Source organism: Stenella coeruleoalba (assembly GCF_951394435.1).
Source record: "Stenella coeruleoalba genome assembly, chromosome: 7".
Taxonomy (NCBI): Eukaryota; Metazoa; Chordata; class Mammalia; order Artiodactyla; family Delphinidae; genus Stenella; species Stenella coeruleoalba.
In genome coordinates, this window is record NC_137153.1 from 120,691,484 (window position 1) to 120,713,407 (window position 21,924).

At 59.7% G+C, this 21,924-nt stretch overlaps 1 protein-coding gene across 1 annotated transcript; it reads right to left on the reverse strand.

Annotated features, from left to right (window-relative positions):
- Positions 1–824: 824 nt before the first annotated feature.
- On the reverse strand, positions 825–21,065 carry DBH (dopamine beta-hydroxylase; the record flags this gene model as incomplete). The annotated part of the gene is made up of 12 exons (XM_079926944.1): positions 825–956; positions 1,955–2,114; positions 2,585–2,712; positions 6,667–6,726; positions 7,266–7,304; positions 7,767–7,910; positions 11,066–11,232; positions 14,992–15,094; positions 15,702–15,878; positions 16,840–17,097; positions 18,386–18,532; positions 20,748–21,065. The coding sequence occupies 12 exons, from the start codon at positions 21,063–21,065 to the stop codon at positions 825–827; spliced, it is 1,833 nt and encodes a 610-aa protein (XP_079783070.1).
- Between the last annotated feature and the right edge of the window lie 859 nt (positions 21,066–21,924).

Below are 21,924 nucleotides of genomic sequence, written 5' to 3' on the forward strand. Positions count from 1 at the left end.
GGCCCCGTTTTACAGATGAGGAGACTAAGGGTCAGGGAGGTGGGGCTGGACTTCTCACGCAGGTCTGATTCCAGGGCCCGCTTGCTCCATCAGCCGCCTGTCCCGCCGCAGAGAGAAGCGACCCGGGCTATTAATTCCGCTTCCCAAGGAGCCGGCGCCCAGATCCTTGTCTGGATCTCTGCTGTCGCATCTTTCGGTGGTGGTGAGAGGTGCTGTTAGGCTTCCCCTTTAGGTGGGCGAAAATATCTGTTTACCCTGCAATGGAGCAGTTTCCCCAGGCAAGTCTCTAACTAGCTAAATGGCTTGTCCTGTCTCTGTCAGCTGGGAAGACGCCCACTGCGACACGTGAGCCAGTCTGCAGGGACACGTTGAAGCAGCACTCTCACCTGTCACATGCCCACACAGAGCGCCATCAGCCGGGGCCGGGGACGCGGGGCCAGCTCGGGTGATGGCGGCCAGGCATGGCTCGTGTGCCAGGAGGCTGGCCCCTCCCAGAGAGACGGCAGGGCTTTCAGGGCACTGGACTCTAGACCTCCGAGGGAGGTTACCCTTACGCTGCGTCAAAAGGGTGCGCGAGGGTCTCGGTCCACCCAGTCCTCGGCGGGTCAACAGGGAGCTGTCACGGGACCCTCTCAGCCATGCAGGGGCTCCCCCGGGGGAGAATGCTGGAATGGACCCTAGTCTCAGGCAGTGGCTTGGTCCAGCCCCTCATCCTGGGCACACAGAGCTGCTCCATAGGGGTCTTCGTAGAGTACGGGGGTGCGCAGAGCCGGCGTGAGCCCACAGGGACGGCGTGGAGGGGGGAGCGAGGAGACCACACCCGCTCAACCTTTGCCCCCGCCGATGCTGACCATGGTGGGGCCGGCGGGGCTCTGACCCTGGCTGGCTGGGCAGTGGCGGGTGGGCTCTTCCAGCTTGGAGATGATCTCGGGAAGGGGCTGCAGATTCCACTCACCCTGCAAGGAAGGGACCAGGAGATAAACTGAGGCTGGAGGGGTGAAGCGGAGGCCACCTCCCCAGGCCCTTTTCCCAATGACCTCTTTCCCTTAAACTCACCTTGTCCCAAACCAACCCCCCATTGCTACTTGGGGGTCCTCACCCGGAAGTCATCCTAGGCCCCCATCTGCCTCCTTGGCCGCCCCTCACTTCCTTCAGAGAAGCAGTCAGAAGCCCTGGGCACAGGCTGAGTTTTTAGCGATCCCCACCCCCCGCCCCATGACAAGGCTGCATCAAAGGGCACATTTTAACCGCATCAGACGTCTGCCCTAAACGACTCTCTGACGCACCATCATGAGGCCCGCCCTTGGTGCTGGGAATGTTTGATTTATAGCAATTAATCCAGCTCCCAAATGCCTCCAGAAAACCTGCCTTCCAGACTTGCAGGCTGCAGAGCCCTCCACGCCTAACTCAGGACCAGCCTTGGCCTCAGACAGGCGGCTGGCCCGGGGAACACATGAGATGCCTTTGAATCCCAGCGGGTCTCAGATAAGGAGAGAAACCAGCCTGCAGCTTCAGACTGTATGGTTTCTCACCTGCCCCTCCCTGAGCACTTTATTTTTAGACTCCGGGGGAGTTTGCTGGCGGCCTGCTCATACCACCAAGATTAGTCCCGTGATGTGACGGCGTCAGAGAGCGGGTAGCGCCCTTCTGGGGTGGCTGTCGGTCTCTCCCTCTGCAGACCGTCAGCTGTCTGTCTGGGCCCGTCTGTCACCACCAGATTACTCAACTGTTTTGTGTGAGTGCGTCTCGCCAGCTCCTTGGGGTGGAGCCCTGTCACCCACGCCGGGGTCCTCTGAGGGGCCTGGGGCACTAAGGGGTGGGCAGCCGCAGAACTTGCTGCTGGGGGTTGGGAAGGGGCTACGGTGTTCCCAAGGGCGGCGGCTGGCGTGCCCCTGACACACACACACACACACACACACACACACACACACACACACACACAGGGCAGGCATACCTGGAAGCGGACAGCCGAGGACTTGTTGCAGTGCATGGAGATGGGGGCAAAGCTGTACAGAGCCTTGAGCACTTGGCGGTTGAAGGAGTTCCAGGGCACAGAGGCAAACTGCTCAGGGACAGAGGCTTGAGGGCAGGTGCAGACTTCCTCGCTGTTGAACCTTGTTGGGGGAAGAAACAGCCCAGAGTAGGGTATGGCAGAGGGGAGGGGAGCCCAGCAGGGCAAGTGACGCCTCCCTGTAGATGGGTGGGGTCCCCAGAGTAGCTCTCAGGCCACCAGCCTCCTAACATACTGCCTTGGCCCTGACTCCCTGCTGGCAATGGCTAATAGGTTCATCTCTTCTGCCAGCTTGGATCAGTAGGGAATGGCTGCTCCAAGGCTGGGTGGAGGGGGCTTCTCAGGCCAAGTCCAGACTCACTAGGAAACAAGTGCAGAGATCGATTAGTGATGCCTGCCACAGACACCTCAAGGGGGAGTGGAGACATGGTTGCCACATTTGTGCTCCCCCTCCTCCTGGATTCCTCGCTTTCGCCCAGCTGCCTAACGGGGCCTGGGGGGTTCTGGGTTGGGGTTCCCCTGCCATGCCCAGGGATGGGAGGCACAGCAGACGTGCTCCCCTGGAGCCATCACCTGTTCACAAGGTGGAAATACTTCTGCAGGAAGCCGGGGTCCACGGCACTCTTGCAGAGCTCCAGCTGCGTCAGGGGGTAGTAGTGCACGTAGTTGACGCACATCTCCTCCAGGATCCCGAAGCCCCCCTGCGGGACGGAGATGACGCCCGTCAGCAGCGGCGCTTTACTCCGGGACGCTGCCGCTCGACATCTCATATATTCACTGCATTCGTGCATTCATTCGTTCCCTCACCACGCGGTGCCACACCATGTTCTGAGCGAGCAAAGTCCCTGCCCTCTTGGGATTCCCAGCCTTTGCAGGTGAGACCAATAGCAAACAAGTCAGCCAGTACGCTCGTCTCGGGTGGTGGTAAGTGTTGTTAGGAATCAAACTACAACGGAGGCACCCGAGAGGGGTATTAGTGTACCCATTTTATGGATGCAGAAACTGAGTCCCAGGGAGGGTAAAGGGCAAGGCCTGAGTGGATGCAGGCTCCCGACCTTGGCTGGGGAGCTGTCCCCTCAGTCTGCGGTGTGAGCCTGGGGACTGGGGACAGCAGGGGAGGCCTCCCCTCACAGAAGACCCCGCATGGCCACCCGTCATTTCCAGAACTCAGCTCTGGGAGCAGCAGGGGCTGCAGAAGAGGCGCCAGTGACTAGAGGCTGTCACAAGCCACCCAGGGAAACCTGTGGCTTTGTCATCCTGGGAGGGAGCAGAGTGCCACCAGCTTTAAGCCCCTGGCCAGGTCCCTGCTCTCAGAGCCGCTGAACGTGGAGCCCAGACCCAGGAAGAGGAGGAACCTGGCAGCAGAGGGGCCAGGCTGGAGGGAGCAGAGGTCCGCCTGGCAGCAGCTCAGACCCCAGCAGGGCAGGGGCAGGTTTGGGTGCATGGCCCCGGCCCACCTTTGCCTTGCCCAGGCTCCCAGCTCTTTGTGAACAATGGAGTGGGCCTGGGTGGGGTGGGGGGGTTATTTGGCTGGTGGGAAAGTTTGAGGGGAGAAAGGCATCTGCTTCTTTATGGCAGGACAAAAGCACCGTAAAAAGCCCAGCTGCGGGCTCACGCCAGGCAGTGGACAGGGAGCCTGGGCAGCTCTGCTCAAGGATGACTGTTTAAAAAGGAAATTCCCCAGGAGCTGTTGCCCCGCTCCTGAGCGGCACCTCGGGGGAGGGTTTCACCTGTATTGTTCCCTGGTTCTGACCCCCCATTTCCCAAGGCCTCTGGGCCGTCCTGGCCTGGCCTCAGATCATGAAGATAACCTCCCTCCTGGAATTCCACAGATTCCTGTACCTCCTACTACTGCTTGTCTCAGACATCAAAAGAGAGAGTCCCGACCCTCTGCGGGCTGTGCTCAGGAAGCCCTCCCTTTGTCTCCACCCTGGGCTGGAAATCACATTTCAGGCCCGGGGCTGTCAGAGTGTGGGAAGGCCCTGCTGCCCTCCGCTGTCATCCCGCCTGGTGACGGGGCCACCTCCCCGAGGAGGGTGCGGGGCGGTGGCCCGAAGCCCTCAGGAACACTCACGTGGCCACAACATCCCTGGACGTGACACCATTTCTCCCGGATGAGGTCGGGTGGGGCAGGGAGCATGGCCCTCGCAGAAGCAGCACGGAGCAGGGCTCGGCCTGGGGGGCTCCCCTTCACCGTTCACCGGCTGGATGCCAAGCCGGTGCCTGACATCTCCCACCCTCAGCCCCAGCGGCCTCGCCCACAGGGTAGGAGATGCTGTGGTCCTGCCCGGGGCGTTGTTCAGCTCACAGACTCCCTACCGAGAGGCGGCACGTGCAGTGTTGGCGCCTGGACCAGCCCTGCTCCCTGCCAGCTGGGTGCCCCCAGTTGCTCCATCTCACTGTTTCCTGGGACAGCTGCCTCAGAGGGTCCTGGCCAAGCTTCAAGCGTTCCTACGCACAGACAGGCTGAGTCATTACAGCAAGTCCTCCGCGTGGAGAAGGGCTAGGGTTAGGAGGCGCTCCACGTTAGCGGCTGTGTGATGTGCTGAGCCCCCCCTTGCAGTCTCATAAAGAAGGTGCTAGCGGGCTTTCCTGGTGGTGCAGTGGTTGAGAGTCCGCCTGCCGATGCGGGAGACGCGGGTTCGTGCCCCGGTCCAGGAAGATCCAACATGCCGCATAGCGGCTGGGCCCGTGAGCCATGGCCGCTGAGCCTGCGCGTCCGGAGCCTGTGCTCCGCAACGGGAGAGGCCACAACAGTGAGAGGCCCGCGTACCACCAAAAAAAAAAAAAAAAGAAGGTGCTGGGGTTTAGGGCAGGGATGTGTGCCTGCAAAGCTCTCCTGCCCCCGCCACCAAGTTTGTGACCACAGACCCAGAGCAGTTGTCACCTTAAATCCAGACGGAGGGAGGGGTCACGAGGCAGGAAATTTACGGGCACACGGCCCGGGGCTAAATGCCTGTTCAGCCCTAGTTGTCAGGTGTGTGACTTTCAGCAAGTGTCTCCCCTCTCTGAGCCTCAGTTTCTCACCCATGAAAACAGAGATGAGGATTCCTACCTTGGAGACTGGTGTGAACCCTAAATAAGAGGTGGAAACACCCCAGTGTCCATCCACGCGTGAATGGCAAACAACTGTGGTCCATCCACACGATGGAGTCTTATTCAGCCAGAAAGAGGAGTGAGGCACCGACTCACACCACGGCTTGGATGAAGCTTGAAAACACGATGCTGAGTGAAAAAAGCCCGTCACAAAAGGGCACAGATTACATCATTCCGTGGAGCTGAAAGTCCAGAATCGGTAAACCCACAGAGACAGAAAGTAGATCAGCTATTGCTTGGGGCTGAGGGTATGGGGCTGAGGGATTTGGGCTTCCTTTGGGGGCAGGAAATGTTCTAACATTGACTGCGGTGACGGTTGCACGTAGCAAATATTCTAAGCGTCATTGAATCGCACACTTGAAGTGGGTGAATTGTACAGCATGTGAATTATATCTCAATAAAGCTGTCTTAAAGGAAACTAAATGGGACAGAGGGTAGACGTTCAAGGAACGTCAGCTGAATGAAGAGACAGAGCAGTCGCGGGTGCAGACCAGAGTTCCTGGGGAGGGGAGGGGACCGCGCAGGCTGGGACGCAACACCAGGTCTGGTGCACTCGGAACCTCGTGATTCCCGGGGTGATTCCTGGGACCCACGCTGACTATCGAGACAGTCAGAGACTCTGTCAGCAAGGGGTCAGCGCGCTCGGGCGGTCTTGCTCTGTGCCTGTTGACCCGGCACGATTGTTAACAGGGCCGCCCTTTGTTCTCAGAGGTGCCCCAGCTGTTCGATTCGTCACGTGACCACCTCTCTGCACACCTAGCCCTGGACAGGTCCTCCTCCGGGCTGCCCACAGCCCAGCCCAGGTGAACCCATGCCCCAGCCCTCCGGAGCAGAGTCGACTACCTTTACACGGGATTGTCTTAGCATGAAGCCCAAAAGGGGACAGCGTAACAATGAACGTCTCCGTAGCCCCCTTATTTTTGCTGATGAACAGTGTGTTAGAAAAGTGGCTGCAGGTTTGTTACCAAAGGTGTGAGAATGACCTTTGTCCTCTGCCTGCCCGCCCGCCTCCCCTCTGCCTGGCCCTCCCAGCCTCTCCCCCTCCTTGGTCTCTGTCTGACAATCGCCTCTCTTGGCCCTGCTCCCAACGCTTCCACCGCGTCTTTAGTTTTATCCCAACTCTGCTTGTCGCTGGTGGCAGGCCTGCCTCCTTGGGGGCGGGGAGCGACCTCACAGCTGTGGCCGCTCCCCAGCACCGGCTCTAGTGTTGGTATTTATTGCCGTGGCGCTCTACCTAGGGCAGCCGTCAGAATAACCCAGAGAGCTTGTTAAACCTCGGGTCGCGGTGTCACCACCCAAATTCCAGCTCCAGCTCGATAGGTCTGGGGAGGAACCGATGAGTTCACCATCGGTTTCTTTTACCATGCTGACGTTGCTGGTACAGGGGATGCTGACGTTGCTGGTACAGGGGATGCTGACGTTGCTGGTACAGGGACCACACCCTGAGAGCCACTGGTTGACTGAACGAATGAAGGAGGGGCAGCCCTGCCCTCTGGTCTAGAGGAGATAAGACTTGTCCACGTGCTCTGCAGCAGATGGCAAGAAGCCAGGTGACTTACCACGGTGGCCAGCTTCCTGTCTCCCGTGTTGTATGTGCAGGAAGTGATGAGCACGTCTCCCTGAGGACCAAGTCGACAAAGGCCCGTCAGCACCGGCCCGTGTCGGGTACCAGGTGCTCTGGGCCCGTCCCACCTGGCGCCTGACTGCGGTAGTCAATCCGCTACTGAGGAGCCCAGCAGTGGGCCCAGGGTACCCACACAGGAGGGTCCCTCTCTGAGTGTCCCCGGGGGGTGATTACTCGTCGGCCTCTGTGGCCCCTCCTACATGGGACAGAGCCGGCTGGTGGTTGCCTGGGGCTGGAGGGACCCACGGTGACCCCCATGCCCTCATCTCTCCCTAAGGCTCTCGGGTCTGTGGTCAGCTGATCAGGCGGGAGGATGCTTGTCACCCCAAGTGCAGTCTGGTCCCGGCCCCTCTGCGGCCCCTCCGTGCAGTCCCGGTGAGTCTCACGGTGGGGCAGCCCCAGCCCCTGTCCTGCATGGACCTGGCTCTGGAAGGCCTTCCCCAGCCTCTGCCCTCCCCCATTGCTTCCTGTCCCTCCCCACTGGGGACAGCACTCCTGGCACTCCTGGCCCCCCGTCCCTAACCGGGCACTCACCGGGTGGACGGACACGACCTTCTTCAACATGCGGATCTCCTGGGGTGGGCAGAGTTGGGGGAGGGGAGGGGCAGAGAGGGGGAGGGGCAGAGCAGGGGGGAGGGGGAGACTTCAGAGTACTGCAGACACAGCCCCCCCGATTCCTCTGTGGGAAGCCAGGACTAGTTAAGTTTGGCCTCCGGTCAGGAACAGATTAGGACAAGAAGGTGGTCATCTAAGATGGATGTTACCATCAAGCTGCCAGGGTCCCCCGAATCCCGCAGTCGGCCACACGCCAGGATCCCCCACTGGAGTCCCTCCCCCAGATGAAATCCGCAAGAGGAACCGGCTGGCTGTGTGTGCTCCTCGGGCGTCTGGGCCTGGCCCGGGAGAGGGAGCCCTGGAATAGGGACGTTTCTATGGCCGTCGGGAGAGAGAGGGTCGGACAGCCCACAGCCATGCCCTGTGCGGGCCAGCAGGGTGGGGCGGGGCGGGGAAGGGGTGTGGGGTGGTGGGCCCTACCTGGAAGTGAGGGCTGTAGTGGTTGTCTCTGTTCACAATCTCCTTCTCGCGGCCGTCCCGGGCCAGCACCGTGACCACCTTCCTGCCCGTCAGGTGCGTGTGGAGTTGAGAGGCGAAGATGTGGATTCCGGAAGGAGGCAGAGCCTGCGGGGATGGGGGGGGGCGTCAGGGCCTGGCCACGTGGTTGTCTGCACCCTCAGGGCCACAGAACGGCCATGTGAGTACTTCCCTGGACCGTTTGCATCACCCAGGCCCTTCCTTCTCCCAGATCGGTGAAACCCCCCATCAGAAAACTCAGTAGAGGGACGTCCCTGGCGGTCCAGTGGTTCAGAATCTGCCTTCCAAGGCAGGGGACGCAGGTTCGATCTCTGGTTGGGGGACTAATATCCCATGTGCCTCGGGGCAGCTAAGCCCGCGCGCCGCAGCTGGAGAGAAGCCTGAGGCTCGTCCGGCTGCCGACGGCTTCCCTTTGGGTCCTCTCTTGAGCCCCCGAAGGCTGGTCGGTTCATCCTGCCTCTATTCCACAGACTCTAGGGTCCTCACGTCCGGCAGATGACGTGGGACAGCAGTGCCGGCCGTCCTGTCCAGCCTCTGCCAGCCTCCAGCACTGGCAGGTCCCCAGCTGCCCTCGGCACGACCTCCCTTCATCTGCGTGAGAGCCAGGCCGCTGTTCCCTGCCGTCACCGTCACCTGGTACTACAGCCGTGGCGTGACCGTGAAGCTGCAGGCGGGCAGCACGGAGGAAACAGGCCAGCCCTCACATCACCACCAGGGCAGACGGCCATTTTCCAGATGTTTCTCTTGCGTTAACATTCACTTGATTTAGACAGAACGTTTCCTAAAACGGATTACGCACGTCAAGCGTTTTCTACTCAACGTGGTCCTCTCCCTGACAACACACCGCCGTGTTCGTCCACCCCATCGGCTGCTCCGGGAGGTCCTGGTGCCCTCGCCCCGTCACTGAGCGACCCCAGGCTGCTGCACTTCCGCACGTCACCCGATTTCACGTTTGTGCTTCTATCTTGTTCTCCTCCAGCTACTGTCCCCTGCCCTCGTCATTATGAGGACTGGGAAACCTTGTGGCCACATTTGTGACCATTGGGGCCAGGCCTGGGAGCACCTGCTGAACAATGGGGCCCTGGGTTTCTCCCGTCTGGTCCCCAGAGGCCGACCACTGGCCCAGAGCCGTGGGTGTGTGACAGGTGCAGGAGGATTGCCGTCCTGGGGCCTGTGGTCCAAAACACTGTGCTTCTTCTTGGCTGGTCTTGGGTGAGGATACCTGGACCAGGCCAGACTTCCGACTGCAGAAATCACGCCCCTCGGAGGTCTGCTAACGGAGATGAGATCCCCCACTCTGCCGGAGGCCCTTCCATGAGAGTCCACAGAAATGCGATTTTCACAAAGAATGTACCATTTAAAGGGGAGCAAGAAAACGGAGTTATTTTTATTTGGGGCTGTAAAGTATTTAGAGACTCTGGTGAGAGAAGGCAGGGCTGCATTCCCAGGCTGGTGACAGGCGTATTCTCAAGGTCAGCGGGTCAGCATGACCCGTGTACCCCGGGCAAAGGTCAGTCACTCGGCCTGGGGCCCCTCTATGCCGGTGAGTCTGCAGCCCCAGCTCCAGGCTCAGGCCACAGAGACTTTCACACGGCAAGGTGTCACCACGTTCTGGGGACACGGGAAAGTGTCAGATGCTGCTGTGGTTACGGTCTGTCCCCCCTGGTCTCAGATAAGAGCTGACCCACCGTGGATGCAGACGAGGCCAGTGCAGTCTGACAGCTCTGTCCCTTCAGTTCGAGGGCCCTTTGCTTGCCTAAGACTTGGAGGCTCAGGGAGCTCCCCAGGGAATCCATTCACTGGGAAGACAGATCCGCATATAAACCGCATCACAAGGCAGGCTGCTGTGAGAAGTCAGAGAGACCCCTGTTTGACTCCTCACTCTGCAACCAGAGGCACTGTGGCCCCGGCAAGCCTCAGTCTCCCCATCTGTGAAGTGGGGACGCTAACACTCACCTTGCAGGTCATCGTGAGAAGCAAAGGTACCACATGGGAGAGAGTGTTTGCAGCGTTCCCAACAGACCATGCCGTTAACACCCACCATATAAAAAGAACTTTTGGCTTCTTTTACTATTGGTTTCTACCAGTAGTAAGACAGACAACCCACTAGAAACACTGGACAACGTTATGAACAGATATTCGCAGAAAGGAAGGGCAAATGGCCAAGAAACAGGTGCAAACACCCTCAACTTCTACAAATGGGGAAATTCAAACTGAACGACAGTGACGTTCTTCTCCCAAGTGATTGAGAAAATATTTTAAGCATTGATAATACGGTGGGTCAGGAAGTCTGGGGCACCAGGCACCCTCTGGTACTGTGGGGGGAAGAAGCCCCAGAACGGGCTTTCTGGGGGGCTTTTTGCCAGATTTATTCAAATGAAAGCTCACATCCCTGTGCGCGGCAATTCCACCTCTAGAATACACCTGATACGCATTTCCCGCGGGCACAGAATTTCCCTGAGGGCTTCTTCCTGTCAGTGGAAAGTTGACAGCAGCCTGGATACTGGTGACGAGGGGACAGTTCAGCACAGGCCGGGACTGGGGGAGGCCAGGGAGAACCGAGGGCCCAGAATTTGGGGAGTCACTTCCGCTCCTCCCGAAGCTCGGTCCCTCCACCTGCCCCCGAGTCTAAGCGTTACCTGTGCCACACCTGCCCTCGCACAGCAGCCCTGGGCGTCAGGGCTCCCTTGTGTCCTGCGCCCCAGGCACCTCGCTGGCCTCACCTGGTCCGGCGCCAGCGAAGTTCCCACTGAATCTGTGCTGTGCGTCGGTTAAAGGGCGTCACAGACAAACGTTCACTCTTCAGTTTGTTTTTAAACATGCCGCATGTAAGGGCTTGTAGAAACAGGTAGGGGAAAAGTCCGAAGGGGCACCAGAGATCCAGCAACTGGCTACCTCGGGGAGGGGGAGAGGCTGCCGGGACCCAGGGGTGTTAGCTGCCCTGCCTGCGCTTCTCATGGTGAATGGGTTGTCTGTCTCGTTCATGGGACGAGCATGTATTTTAAACACTGGTTCAGGTTTGGACTAAGCGGGAGCCAGTTATTACTGGAGAGGAAGGTGCAGACGCACGCCGGCCGGCGGGACGGCTCCTTGGCGTCCAGAGGAGGTGGGGGGGGGGTGCTGGTGGAGCTGCAGGGTGGGGAAAGCAAAGCCACAAGCCGCCGACCTCGGCCCCCACCCTCGGGGCCTCAGCAGGGGAAGCAGGGCGGTGCCCGGCCCAGCCCCATGTCCGGCCCACTCACCAGCTGGGTGCACTTGTCCGTGCAGTAGCCGGTGAGGACGAAGCCCGTCTCCTGCGGGGGGATGGCCATCACAGGCGTGTACACCAGGCCCAGCTCCATGATGCCCGCGTCGAAGCGCCTCAGCGTGGCCGTGTAGTACAGGCGGATGCCCGAGGAGTCGCGCCGGCCTGGGAGGAGGAGGGACGGAGGTGAGCGGGGCCCCTCGCCCCTCGCCCCGCCTGGCACACGGACCCCCCCAGCCACCCTCAACCAGGAGGCACCAGTCACCCACACCCCCTCCCACCTGCATTTGTTCCCACACCTGTTTACCCCAGAGGAACGCCATGGTTACAAGGACCGATTCACCTGTGCAATTCCCACGTGCAAGGCAAGAGCCATTGTTTCCGTGGAAACGAGGTGAATGCTTTGGAAAGACTTGATTAAGGCAACGAAAGAAAACCCAAAACCGTGCTGTTGGGCCGGGTGAGGTGCCTGCGGTGCATTCAGGAAGCTCGCCAGCGCCTCGGAGGGCTTGGGAAGTGCTTTGATGTTCTTCCTGCTGGTTCCAAGGGCTCTGAGCTGGAACTGACCAGCAGGACACCTGTCGGTGAGGTTTGGGCAGAGAGCAGGGCGTGGCCGCTCTCACAGAGGAGCCTCGGCCCCATCGGGCAGGTGAGCGTGAGTCTGTGTGGTGAAGTCAGCAAGAAGCATCTAGGACACATCCTTCTTGTGGCCTCTCTCCCTCCTTCCTCCTTCGACTCCTGTCCTGCAGGGTTGACCCAGGGGCTGCGTGTGCTGGGAGGACATCGCAGGAGAAACCTAAGCAGGAGCGTGGACCCCTAGAGCAGGGTCAGTGCTAAGGGTGCAGCCCCCCCGGCTCACACACCGTCCTGGGTCCCATCTGCTCAACAGTGTGCTGTGTGCTCTCAGGCAAGTTGCTGTCCCTCTCTGGGCTCAAAGTCAAGGACCTCTTCCAAAGAAGAATTTGGTGCTTCTGCCCATCATGTTCCAGCCACACCTGCCAGGTCTTCTTGTAGTCGGCAAATTGGAGAGTCCACGGCTCCCTGGGCAGCCTCGCAGTGATCATACGAAGCTGACGGATGGAGGTCTGGGGATGCCGGCACCCACAGGTCTCGAGTAATCCTTTCCCTGCCAGGAGTCGGTCAGCGAGGCCCTGGCATCTCGGGGCTAGTCCCATGGGAGAGGAGTAGGGGCTGGACATGGCCCATCCCCTCGGAATGGGCAGGAGAGCTGGGAGCTGGGCGGGGGAGCCCGTGTAACTGAAGAATCATCCTCCCGCGATGACAGACGGGGAAACTGAGGCCCGGAACCTGAGCTGAAGACCCTGCTCAAGATTGCAGGGCTGGGAAGTGGCCGAGCTGGGACCCCAGCCCAGGGCACCTTTGGGGGCAGGGCTGTCTCCCTGCTCAGCTGCTCTGAGGCAGAGCTGAGGACACACCGTCTTGCCTCTGCCTCCCTCCCTCCCTCCCTGCCCCGTTCTCCTCCTGCAATGTCCAGACTCAGCCTCTGTATCTCTGGGCTGATTACATCAGAGGATAATAATAAAAAGCGAGATGCAATTGGTTAAAATTCAGATGGGGATTAAATAGTGAAATAATTGTTGAATTTTGATATTTAGAGAAAAGAGACCGATCTCCAGATTTGCAAAGTGACAGGAGCATCTTTACATTTGGCAAAAGATCCATAAATACAAGCAGATAATCAGCAAGAGACAGACTTCCCTGACGCTTAAGGAGTTTTCAAAAATCCATTTGCTTTCAGGCTTTAAATGAGCAATAAATCCCGTGTCATGCTAAGGCCCAAGCTGACGTACACTCCTCTGTGTGCGCTGCAGATAATTCCAGCGGCGGCACAAAGTATTAGTGACGCGGCCGGGAAGAAGTCGCTGGTGCTATTGGTTGAGCACAGCCTGGTGCCCGCACCCAGCTGGGAGCGTTACATGCACGAGCTTCCCCAGCCTCAGGACAGCTGAGGGAGGTCAGGAAGCAAGGGTAGGGGTCACCCACCCGGGGTCACGCAGCTAGGGAGACACAGGCTGGGACCTGGCCGGGAGCTGATGTCTAATCTGTCAGACTATTTCTGCCCCTCACTTACACAAATGAAAAATGTCATTTAAAAAAAGAGAGAGTGAGTGAGAGGAAGAGGGCCATGTGACAATATATGGCAGGAGATGCTGGTGAAACAGAGAGGGGAAAATGTTTTCCGTTTCGGATACAGTATCTGCTGGCAGCGTCACCCTAAAGACTGACCCTGGTGGTTCCTCCTTCAGGCACAGGATGATCCAGCAGTCCCTGCTCTCTGCCCCCACCTCGCTTTCCCATCCCCTCCATTGCAGCCAGGCTGGACCCCCTGTCTCCCTTTCCCACCTCCGTGTCTGTGAACGGCACAGCCTATCCCTCCATCTGGAACGAAGCACCTGTCAGCTTCCCCTGTGAAAATGGTCCTGTCCTCCGAGGCCCAGGTCACAAGCTGCCATGATGCCGCCCAGACCATGTGGACCCTTCCTTTCATACTTTCTTGCACTTTGCTTGTGTCTCCCTCCTAAAAAGCCTTTGCACCTTTCTGGACCTAAGGTCTGGTGTGGTAAATTGGGGAATGAGACATGATCCTGCATCTCACAGGAGGGGGTCTTGTGGATTTCTGTCTGCCTAGTATAAATTCAACAGCGAAAAACAAACAAGAGCCACCCCTCCAGTGCCCAGGGCAGACATCGCTAATCAATCCCAGTACGGCCTTCAGCTGCCTTTCCAGCAGGGAGCTGGAGCTGCAGCTGAGGGTCAGTCAGAGGAGTCCCGGTGAGCAGAACCTGTTTGCTGCCCTGACACAGAGCACATGGAAATAAAATCCCATCGACACATTCACACTCCAGGCATGCGTTTGCTCTGTGGTGACAGGTTTTGAGAAGCAGGAGGGAAGTTCATAGCCAGAAACGCCCCCCAGTGAGCCAGGCACTCCCTTTGCCCTGAGGACAGTCCTGGGGCTGTGCCTCCCAATGGTCAAACCATTGGCGGCTGGGTTCTAGGCAGGGATCGTGTTGGCTCTGGAGTGGCCTGCATCCTGCCATCCTGCCATGTGCCCTGTCCTGGCCCAGCCTGTTCTGGGGACGGCAGAGCCGCCTCTCATGGGTGCTGGAGAGTCACCCCTTTGGGGAGGGGAGGTCAGGGTTGGGGGGGCATCTCCTGGTCTGAGCAGCCTCACAGAAGTTAGATTTTCAGGGGAGACGGCACATGCGACCACTCCGGCCTGTGACCTCCCTCCACTGTCTGGGACCCCGTTGGTTGGCACACCTGATGCTAGCATTCTGCTCTGTCGGGTGCCAATGAGGAAAGGGTGTGGGAGGAGGGGTGAGCTGTGTTTCCTCAGATGGACCCGACATCTAAATGTTCCTTAAAGCTTCGGAATCAGACCCAGCTTGCCAGGTTCAAGTGTGGGCTCGACCACAGCGTGGCTGCACCACTGAGGCCACGGAGCCGGGTCAGACCAGACCTGCTGGCTCTCAATTCCTACTCGCTTCATGGCCCTGGAGGCATCCCTTCACCACTAGCTTAATTTGCTCTTCTGCAAAATAGGCACACAAGAAACCTCTGCCTGCCTTTCCCAGGTGGTACCTGGGACAGCGTGGTGTTGGTGGCAGCTGTGTTTATGAAGGGGGAGGGGTGAAGATGCTGGGCCCCCACCGTGCGGATGAGCCAGCCGATGAGACTCTGCCTGGGGAGCCCACCGCAGGCCCAGGAGACGGGCCGTGAACAAGAGACAAGAGGCACGCAGGCCGCGGTGGGCCACGCGACAAGGAGGCTAGACCTGGGGGGAGAGGGATGCGGTGCTAAGCCCCGCCAGCCCGGCTATCTTCCTAACTGGGTATGGCCGTGCCCAGCATTCCCGAGGGGAGGACGGCAAGGCTGGAAGCACACCTCGGAGCTCCCTACCTTTTATCATCAGCGGGTTGTGGTAGTGGACTTCCAGGCGGAGAAATCTGGAGGACCCAGGGCCCCCGAAAGCAAGGCCGGCTTCCTCTGGGTAGTAAAAGGCCTGCAGGGAGCAGGGAGGGCAGGGTCAGGCCAGGCAGACAGACTGGGGTGTCAAGAGAGGGGTCCCGGGGCGGTCAGGGCATACCCACCCATGTGCTGGGGCCTGAGCTGCAGTGAGTGCTGTTGGTGGGGCAGCCAGATTAGGACTCTCCCCGTGATGGGCAGCTCACTACCAGCCCATGCAACGTTCCTATTAGACTCGGGGTCAGGGAGTGGGGAGAGCTCATGCCCCCAGGCGAGCCCACCGCCCAAGCCCCTCCTCTGAGCCGGTGGAGGAAGCTGCTGGAAGACCCTGGACACAGCCCAGGGAGGCCAGCCCCGGGACCACCCTGTGCACAGACCCGTCCAAGTCCAGCGGAACTTGATCGGGGAAATGAGAGCGATGCCCACGAGGAATGTTAGGTCGTGGGGCTCCTGCATTTTTACAGGAAAGTAACGGAGGCTGGAGAAGGCGTTCGTGGCTCAGAAGAGCCATGGGATTCCAACGATGCACAGGTGGTGGGGAGACGGGGTTATTCGGGGCCTGGGTTGCCCTGGGGGCCTCACTTCTTGGAGGCTCTCATGCATAACTGGGGGCCCCCTGGGGAGATGCTGGGAAGGGCACGCACCTTGGCGCCCAGGGCCCAGGCGGCCAGCACGTGGCGACAGTAGTTGAGCCGCTCCGGCTTCATCTTGGAGTCGCAGGGCCCGCTGAAGTGGGGGAAGCTCTCGAACTCGGCTGCGCACTGGAAGACCTCCATGTGGTGCACCAGGGCCTCGTTGCCCTCGGTGACGATGGGCTCATACTGCGGGAGCAGAGCACCCCCTGGACCTGGGACAGCGGACCCCGCCCGCCCACCTGCTCACCCCCACGGGTGGGGCTGTCACCCGGCAGCTCCCTTCCGTGGGCCTCTGCGTGCCCCTCTGTAAAATGGGAGGGTTGAGCCTGGTGATTTCCAGGGGTGCTTCTGGGGCTCAGGTTTGGGGGTGGAGCCACCAACCTGGAAGCAGGCAGAATCTGCCAGAAGCTCACGGTGAGCTCAGGAGCAAAGGGAAGGGGACCCAGCCAGTCATCTCCCGATAAGGGGGCTGGGGGACAGGGAGGCCGCCGTCCTCGTGTGAACGTGGCTGCACAGACACACGGAGGCTGCCCGAGGCAAGGCTGAGCCTAGGGGGCAGGTGCAGCACTGAGTCGGGCCCACCACTTCCTGCTGTGTGACTCTGGGAACTCACACTACCTCTCTGGGCTGCACGTCCTCGAATGGAAATAAGAGTGATAATATCTAGCACTATGTGTGTAGCATTGTGGTGATGGAGGGGGTAAACCACCTCCTCTTTCCCCCGGGCCAGGCAAAGAAGGGACATTCAACAGCTACTGTCCTTACTGTTATATCTCCAGGAAGGTGTTTAGAGCCATTGAGCTCTGAGTTGAGCTGTTATTTCATGAAGGAGGAGGGTGTCCTGACGGACAGATAAATAGCTACACAGCGGTTCCAGTCCCGAGATAACATGCAAAAATCAATACATCAGTTGCCTTTGGTCCAGGCTGGGAAGCTGGGGTGCAGCAGCCCTGGGAGGGCGGGGAGTGAGCAGGCTGACGGGGGGCGGGGCAGAGCACACTTGTGGCTGCAGAAAGTTCAGACCCTGCCTGGGGGCCACACCACAGAGGTCACTGGTCCCAGCAGGACCACGGACAGCTCCCCGGGGCGGGACACCTCCGAGGCCCCAGGTGGGAGGCAGAGCTGGGATAGGGCTGGGCCCACGTACCATGACGATGTGGTGCCGAGGGAAGCCGTCGGGGAGCTCGGTGATGTGGCACCAGTACGTGGTTTCCCGGCCGGGGACCAGGACGTCGGGGGCGCGGACCTCCATGGTGCGCACGTCTGAGGGCAGGGCCGGGACGGAGATGTTGGGCTTCAGCAGCTGCACCCGCTGCAGCCCCGTCTGCAGGCTGGAGACGTTGATGGCCTCCAGCGACTGGAACGGCTCCTCCAGGATCCCGTACACCAGGTGGACGGTGCCGTCCTGCAGGCGAGACAGGGCCCGGCACTCATCCACTCACACCCCCAGAGCTGGGCTCCTGGTGACCGGGGAGATGCCAGGTCCCTACCCACCCCCGCCTGGCTGGTGACATGCCCGATTCTCACTTCTCTGAAGGAGGGGAGCTTTGAGGCTCTGTGTGGACCTGGCTGGGATTCAATCCAAGGCCGACCACCCCCAGAGCCCACGGTTTGCACCAGCCATTAGTACATGTTGTCTCCCTAAATTCCTTCTATCTACATTTGCTTAGCGTCCATTCAACCAACCATTGCTGGGTCGCTGTGAACCAGGCCGGCTGGCTCACCTGGGACATGTGTTCCCTCCACCACCCCCAGGGTCACTGGGGACAGGGCTGTTCTCTGCACAGGTGTCTCAGAGCTCCAGGCAGGAGGCTTCCCCACACCCAGGCTGCAGGCTCTGAGCTGAGCACACCTTGGCACCAGACGCCATGCAAAGTTCCGGGAGAGGGTCCTCTGCCTGCCCTTGCGCTTGTCCGTGGGGAAGGTGAGCCAGCAGGGTAAGGACTCAGACCTCCTTCTGGAAGGGCACTCCTTCTGGCTCCAGCTCTGTCCCCTCTCTGCCGTGTGTCCCTGGGCGAGTCCTCCCCTGTCTGGCCTCAGTTTCCTCGTGTAGCACTGGGCCAGCCCATGTCGCTGACGCGTCATAAAGATAACACAGACTTTGGGTGTCAAGGTGCCTTGGAAAGTGGAGAGGATTTTGCCTTCAGGAGGGAACTGGCTTGTTTTTCCCTAAGGGTCTAGGAGCAGCGTGAGAAGCCTAAGGATTTTTAGATCTGTTGCGGCTGTGAATTCCTAGACAGAGCAGGCCGAGCCTTACAGATCATCTAAGTCCCTTTTACAGACAGGTAAACTGAGGCCCAGAGGAGGAGGGGACCTGCCCGGAGCCTCACAGTCCGTTGGCCACAGAGCCAGTCTGGGAAACCAAGTCTCCTGGGCTCTCTCCAGAATTCTCCTGAAGATGCTGGACCAGGAAGAGAGAACTAGTCAGGAGGAAGACCACTCAGGTCCCTGTCTGAAAGCTTCGGGGCGAGACCAACATCTAGAAACACGTCAGCTACGTGTCAACCACGAGCTGCTTGCTTGAGGGATCAGACGCCGATGGCAGAACTGGTTTCTCCCCACCTGCCTTGTCCCCACCCAGCCGCCTCTGGAATCCATGCTCTCTGTGCACGGCCGGCCCAGGGATACCGCCCTGGTATGCAAGAGGGCTCCACGCAGCCCACGGTCTCCTGGGCAAGCGGGCTGCCACCCACCTCGATGAGGTAATCCTTGGGGTCACAGGTGCCAAAGGGCCTCTTGAACAGCAGGGACAGGCCTTCCCGGGTCCTCTGTGCCCGCAGCAGCTGGTAATCCTGCTGGGCGTCCAGATGGATCTGCCCCTTCTGGTCACTCCAGGCGTCCTGTAGAGGCAAGGGCGGGCTCGGAGCACAAGGGGCCGAGTTCAGCGTTGGCCGCCCGCGGTGCAGCCCCTGGACACACCTCGCCCTGGGGCTCCTGGGGTTCTGCCCGGGGTGGGCGTCACGCCCACACTCGGTGTCTGCCTGAGACAGTGGAGTTGACCTCCAACCCCACTCTCTTCCTCTGTGCCCTTGACACACGGCCTCAAACGCCAGCCAGGACTCACTGGGGCTGGTTAGCCATGCAGGTTCCCAGACCTCTGGGTGGGACCCGGGAGCCTTAGACAAAGAATCGCCTTTGGTCTGTGGAGGGAGGGACCCTAACAGCACACGGAACCTCGGAGAGGGTTTGCCCACCCTGCACTTGCACTCCCCTGAGAGTGAGCCCGCCTGAAACGCCGCCCCCCCCAGCATCTTGCCCACCTCGCCCTAGTCTTAGCCTTGCCCGGAGAGGGTAAACCGAGGCCCAGGAGGAAACGGACCTGCTGCATTTCCCCAGGATGTCCGAGGGTGGTGGTTCTGGCCAAACCCTGCCCTCCCCTCTCCCTAGCTGTTTCCCTGGCACCAGGCTCTAGGGCTCGGCCACGCCGGGGCTCCAGGCCAGGGCCCGGAAAGCCGTCCACCTGGCAAGGAGGCTGTGAGGGAAACCCTGCCCCCGACCAGCAGGCCGCTATTCCAGTTCAGGAACAACACGGGACCACCAGTCCTTGGCCTTAGGATTTTCTTAAACCCTGCATTCAGGGCTGAAGCATGTTTTCCTCATTTCCTTGAGCAAAAAAGAAACCTGCCAAAGATTTTGCCACATTTTCCCTAGAGAAAAGCACAGTGGAGCTCGTGCTGGGGTGCACTGCTGATCTGCAGAAGGACTCGTTTTAAACAGAAGCAGAAAGTCAGCTCGTGAGCCTTCGGCTGGAAGTCTAGAACTAATTGTTGAACATATTTGCTAAAGGAGGAAAAACAAGTCTGACATTTGTTTGCATAGGAATTTGTTGTGCAAATTTATCCTGCCTGTGCTGGAAGACCGAGTGGCCCCAGCTCTCCTGGCAGCCGGGGAAGCTGCTTCCGGGCTTGCCGGCTCCTCTGGGACGCGCTGCCCAGGTCTTTCTTGGCCGTGACCCGTAGCCACTGAGCATCCTGGTGGAGGAGAGGTGGGACAGCCCGGGGCCCAGGAGGCCCCACCCCGTCTGGCTGGTGGTCGGGCTCACCTACCCTCCCCTGGGTAGTATGCGGAGCTCCTTCCTTCCTGCAGAGTTGTGGCAGGGGTTGGACAGAGCACCACCGGCTTCCAGAAAGACCAGCTTGTGTGAACTCACACATCGCGAGAAGGTGGAGAGGGATGATTGTACCCACTCTGCAGATGAGGAACGCGAGGCCGGGGGCCTGTCCTGACCCCGGCTTGGAGCACCGCTGGATTCCCACACTTAATTGAAGGAAGAGCCCCGCTGCTCACAGATAAAGTGCCTCCTGACTTAAAAACTGTTTTAACCCTCCTGCGTCTGTTTCCATGAGAGAGTTGGGTTTGGTCCCCAGAGAGGTCAGGGTGGAAGAATGTTGGGTGGCGGCTCAGGGCAAGATGGCTAGGCTCCCCCAACCCAGAGGGCCTCCCTTCAGCTTGTCGAGGGCCCCCAAAACCTCTCTCCTTTGAAGGGAAACCTCCCCCCACTCCTTCTCCCTTTCTGGCAAGAATGGGGGTGAATTTCGGGCGTGGAGGGAAGCGCACGCCCTCAGCGTCCTGGCTTAACTCCACGGACGGTTCGTTCCACTTCCGGGTTGGGGGCCGGGGAGTCTGCACCTGCTCAGGTTACCCACATGAGCCAGCACTGCGTCCTTGGCAGTGGGCAGGCAGGCCAGCCACCGTGCTTGGCCGCGTGTGACCTCTGGGCGTTGTTCATGCGGGTGGGTACGTGGGGCCGCCCTCCCGAGGGCAGGGGCGGTGGAGGACGTGTGTTTATGTGGCGAGTGTGTCCTTCGTGTGCGGCTGTGCTCCTTGGTCACGCTGAGCTCTGTCATTTGGGGCGTGCAGTCAAGGACCGTGGAAGTCATCGATTTCCCATTTTGTCCTCACATCAGCATCCCCGAGATGCCCAAGCTTGGGACACAAGGGATGCCCAGAGTAAACGCGACCAGAGAGGCAGGAGGGAGACTTCCTTTGCCAGGTTAAGGACGGTGAGTGTAGAGGAAAAGGCAAGTTCAGGAGCACTGCGGAGGGAAGACTCACCCCAAAGTGGGCACTGTCCCCGTCGGTCCAGAGCACGACCAGGTCGGCGTTCTCCAACTCGCCACGGTCCGACATCCCAAACAGGACGCCGGCCTTGAGCTCCCGCACCAGGAGCTGGAAGTGGACAGTCTCCTGCACGTAGCTGACATTCCACGACAGCTCCAGGGTCCCCTCGGGGTCCAGGGGGATGCGGTAGGGGAAGGGGCTCTCGGGGGGTGCCGAGCCCTGCAGTGCGGCCACCAGGATGACCAGGAAGACGGCCACCGCTGTGCCGTACATGGAGGCCGCCTCGCGCACGCTGGGGCTGGGGACCTGCATGGCTGGGTGAGCTTGGCCGCCCCACCTGGCCATTTATGTCTCGGCCCCGCAGGGGGTGGGCCCGGGCTCCACCGGTAATCACATTTGTCTGGTGGGGAATTCAATTGTCCCAGTGACCCTCCCACCAGGCCGGGCCCCAGGCCAAACGCTTTGCTGCCCTTGCTTCTCCTAATTGGCACTAATGACACATGGACATCATCAGTGGGAATTGAAGCAGACAGGCTGGTTTCATTCGCTCTGAATAGTCTCCGAGAGGTGTCCGGAAAGGGCTCCTCCCTGCAGGCGGCCTCCAGCCAGGCACTGGGCTGACCACCAGGCTGGCTGCCTGGGCCTGTCCCCGCGGAGCTGACGGATTGGGCCCATGAGCTGCTCCGCCGTGGATGGACAGACTGAGGCTCCGAGGGGTTTCCAAGGTGACCAGTGAGTGACGAGACCTCACGGCCGCAGGCCCAGGGAGCTGCTTCTACCATATAATACTAGAGGGTGGACCGATTTCAAACTAAAGATAAAAGACGATCCCCAAATAGTCCCTGTGTTTAAACACTCTCTCCTTGGCCTGCTGTTCCCACTTTTGTCTTCTCTCGATTTCCCCACAGGCTCCAGCTGGTGCCACAGCTGCTCCAGAAGACGTGGTTGTACTGCTAGGGGTGGGGGCAGATTGCAGGTGGATTTCTGGGGGCCCCAGAGAGCAGGGTACACTGCTGGGGAGCAGACTTCTTTTTTTTAAATTTTTATTTATTTATTTATTAACATCTTTATTGGGGTATGATTGCTTTACAATGGTGTGTTAGTTTCTGCTTTATAACACAGTGAATCAGTTATACATATACATATGTTCCCATATCTCTTCCCTCTTGAG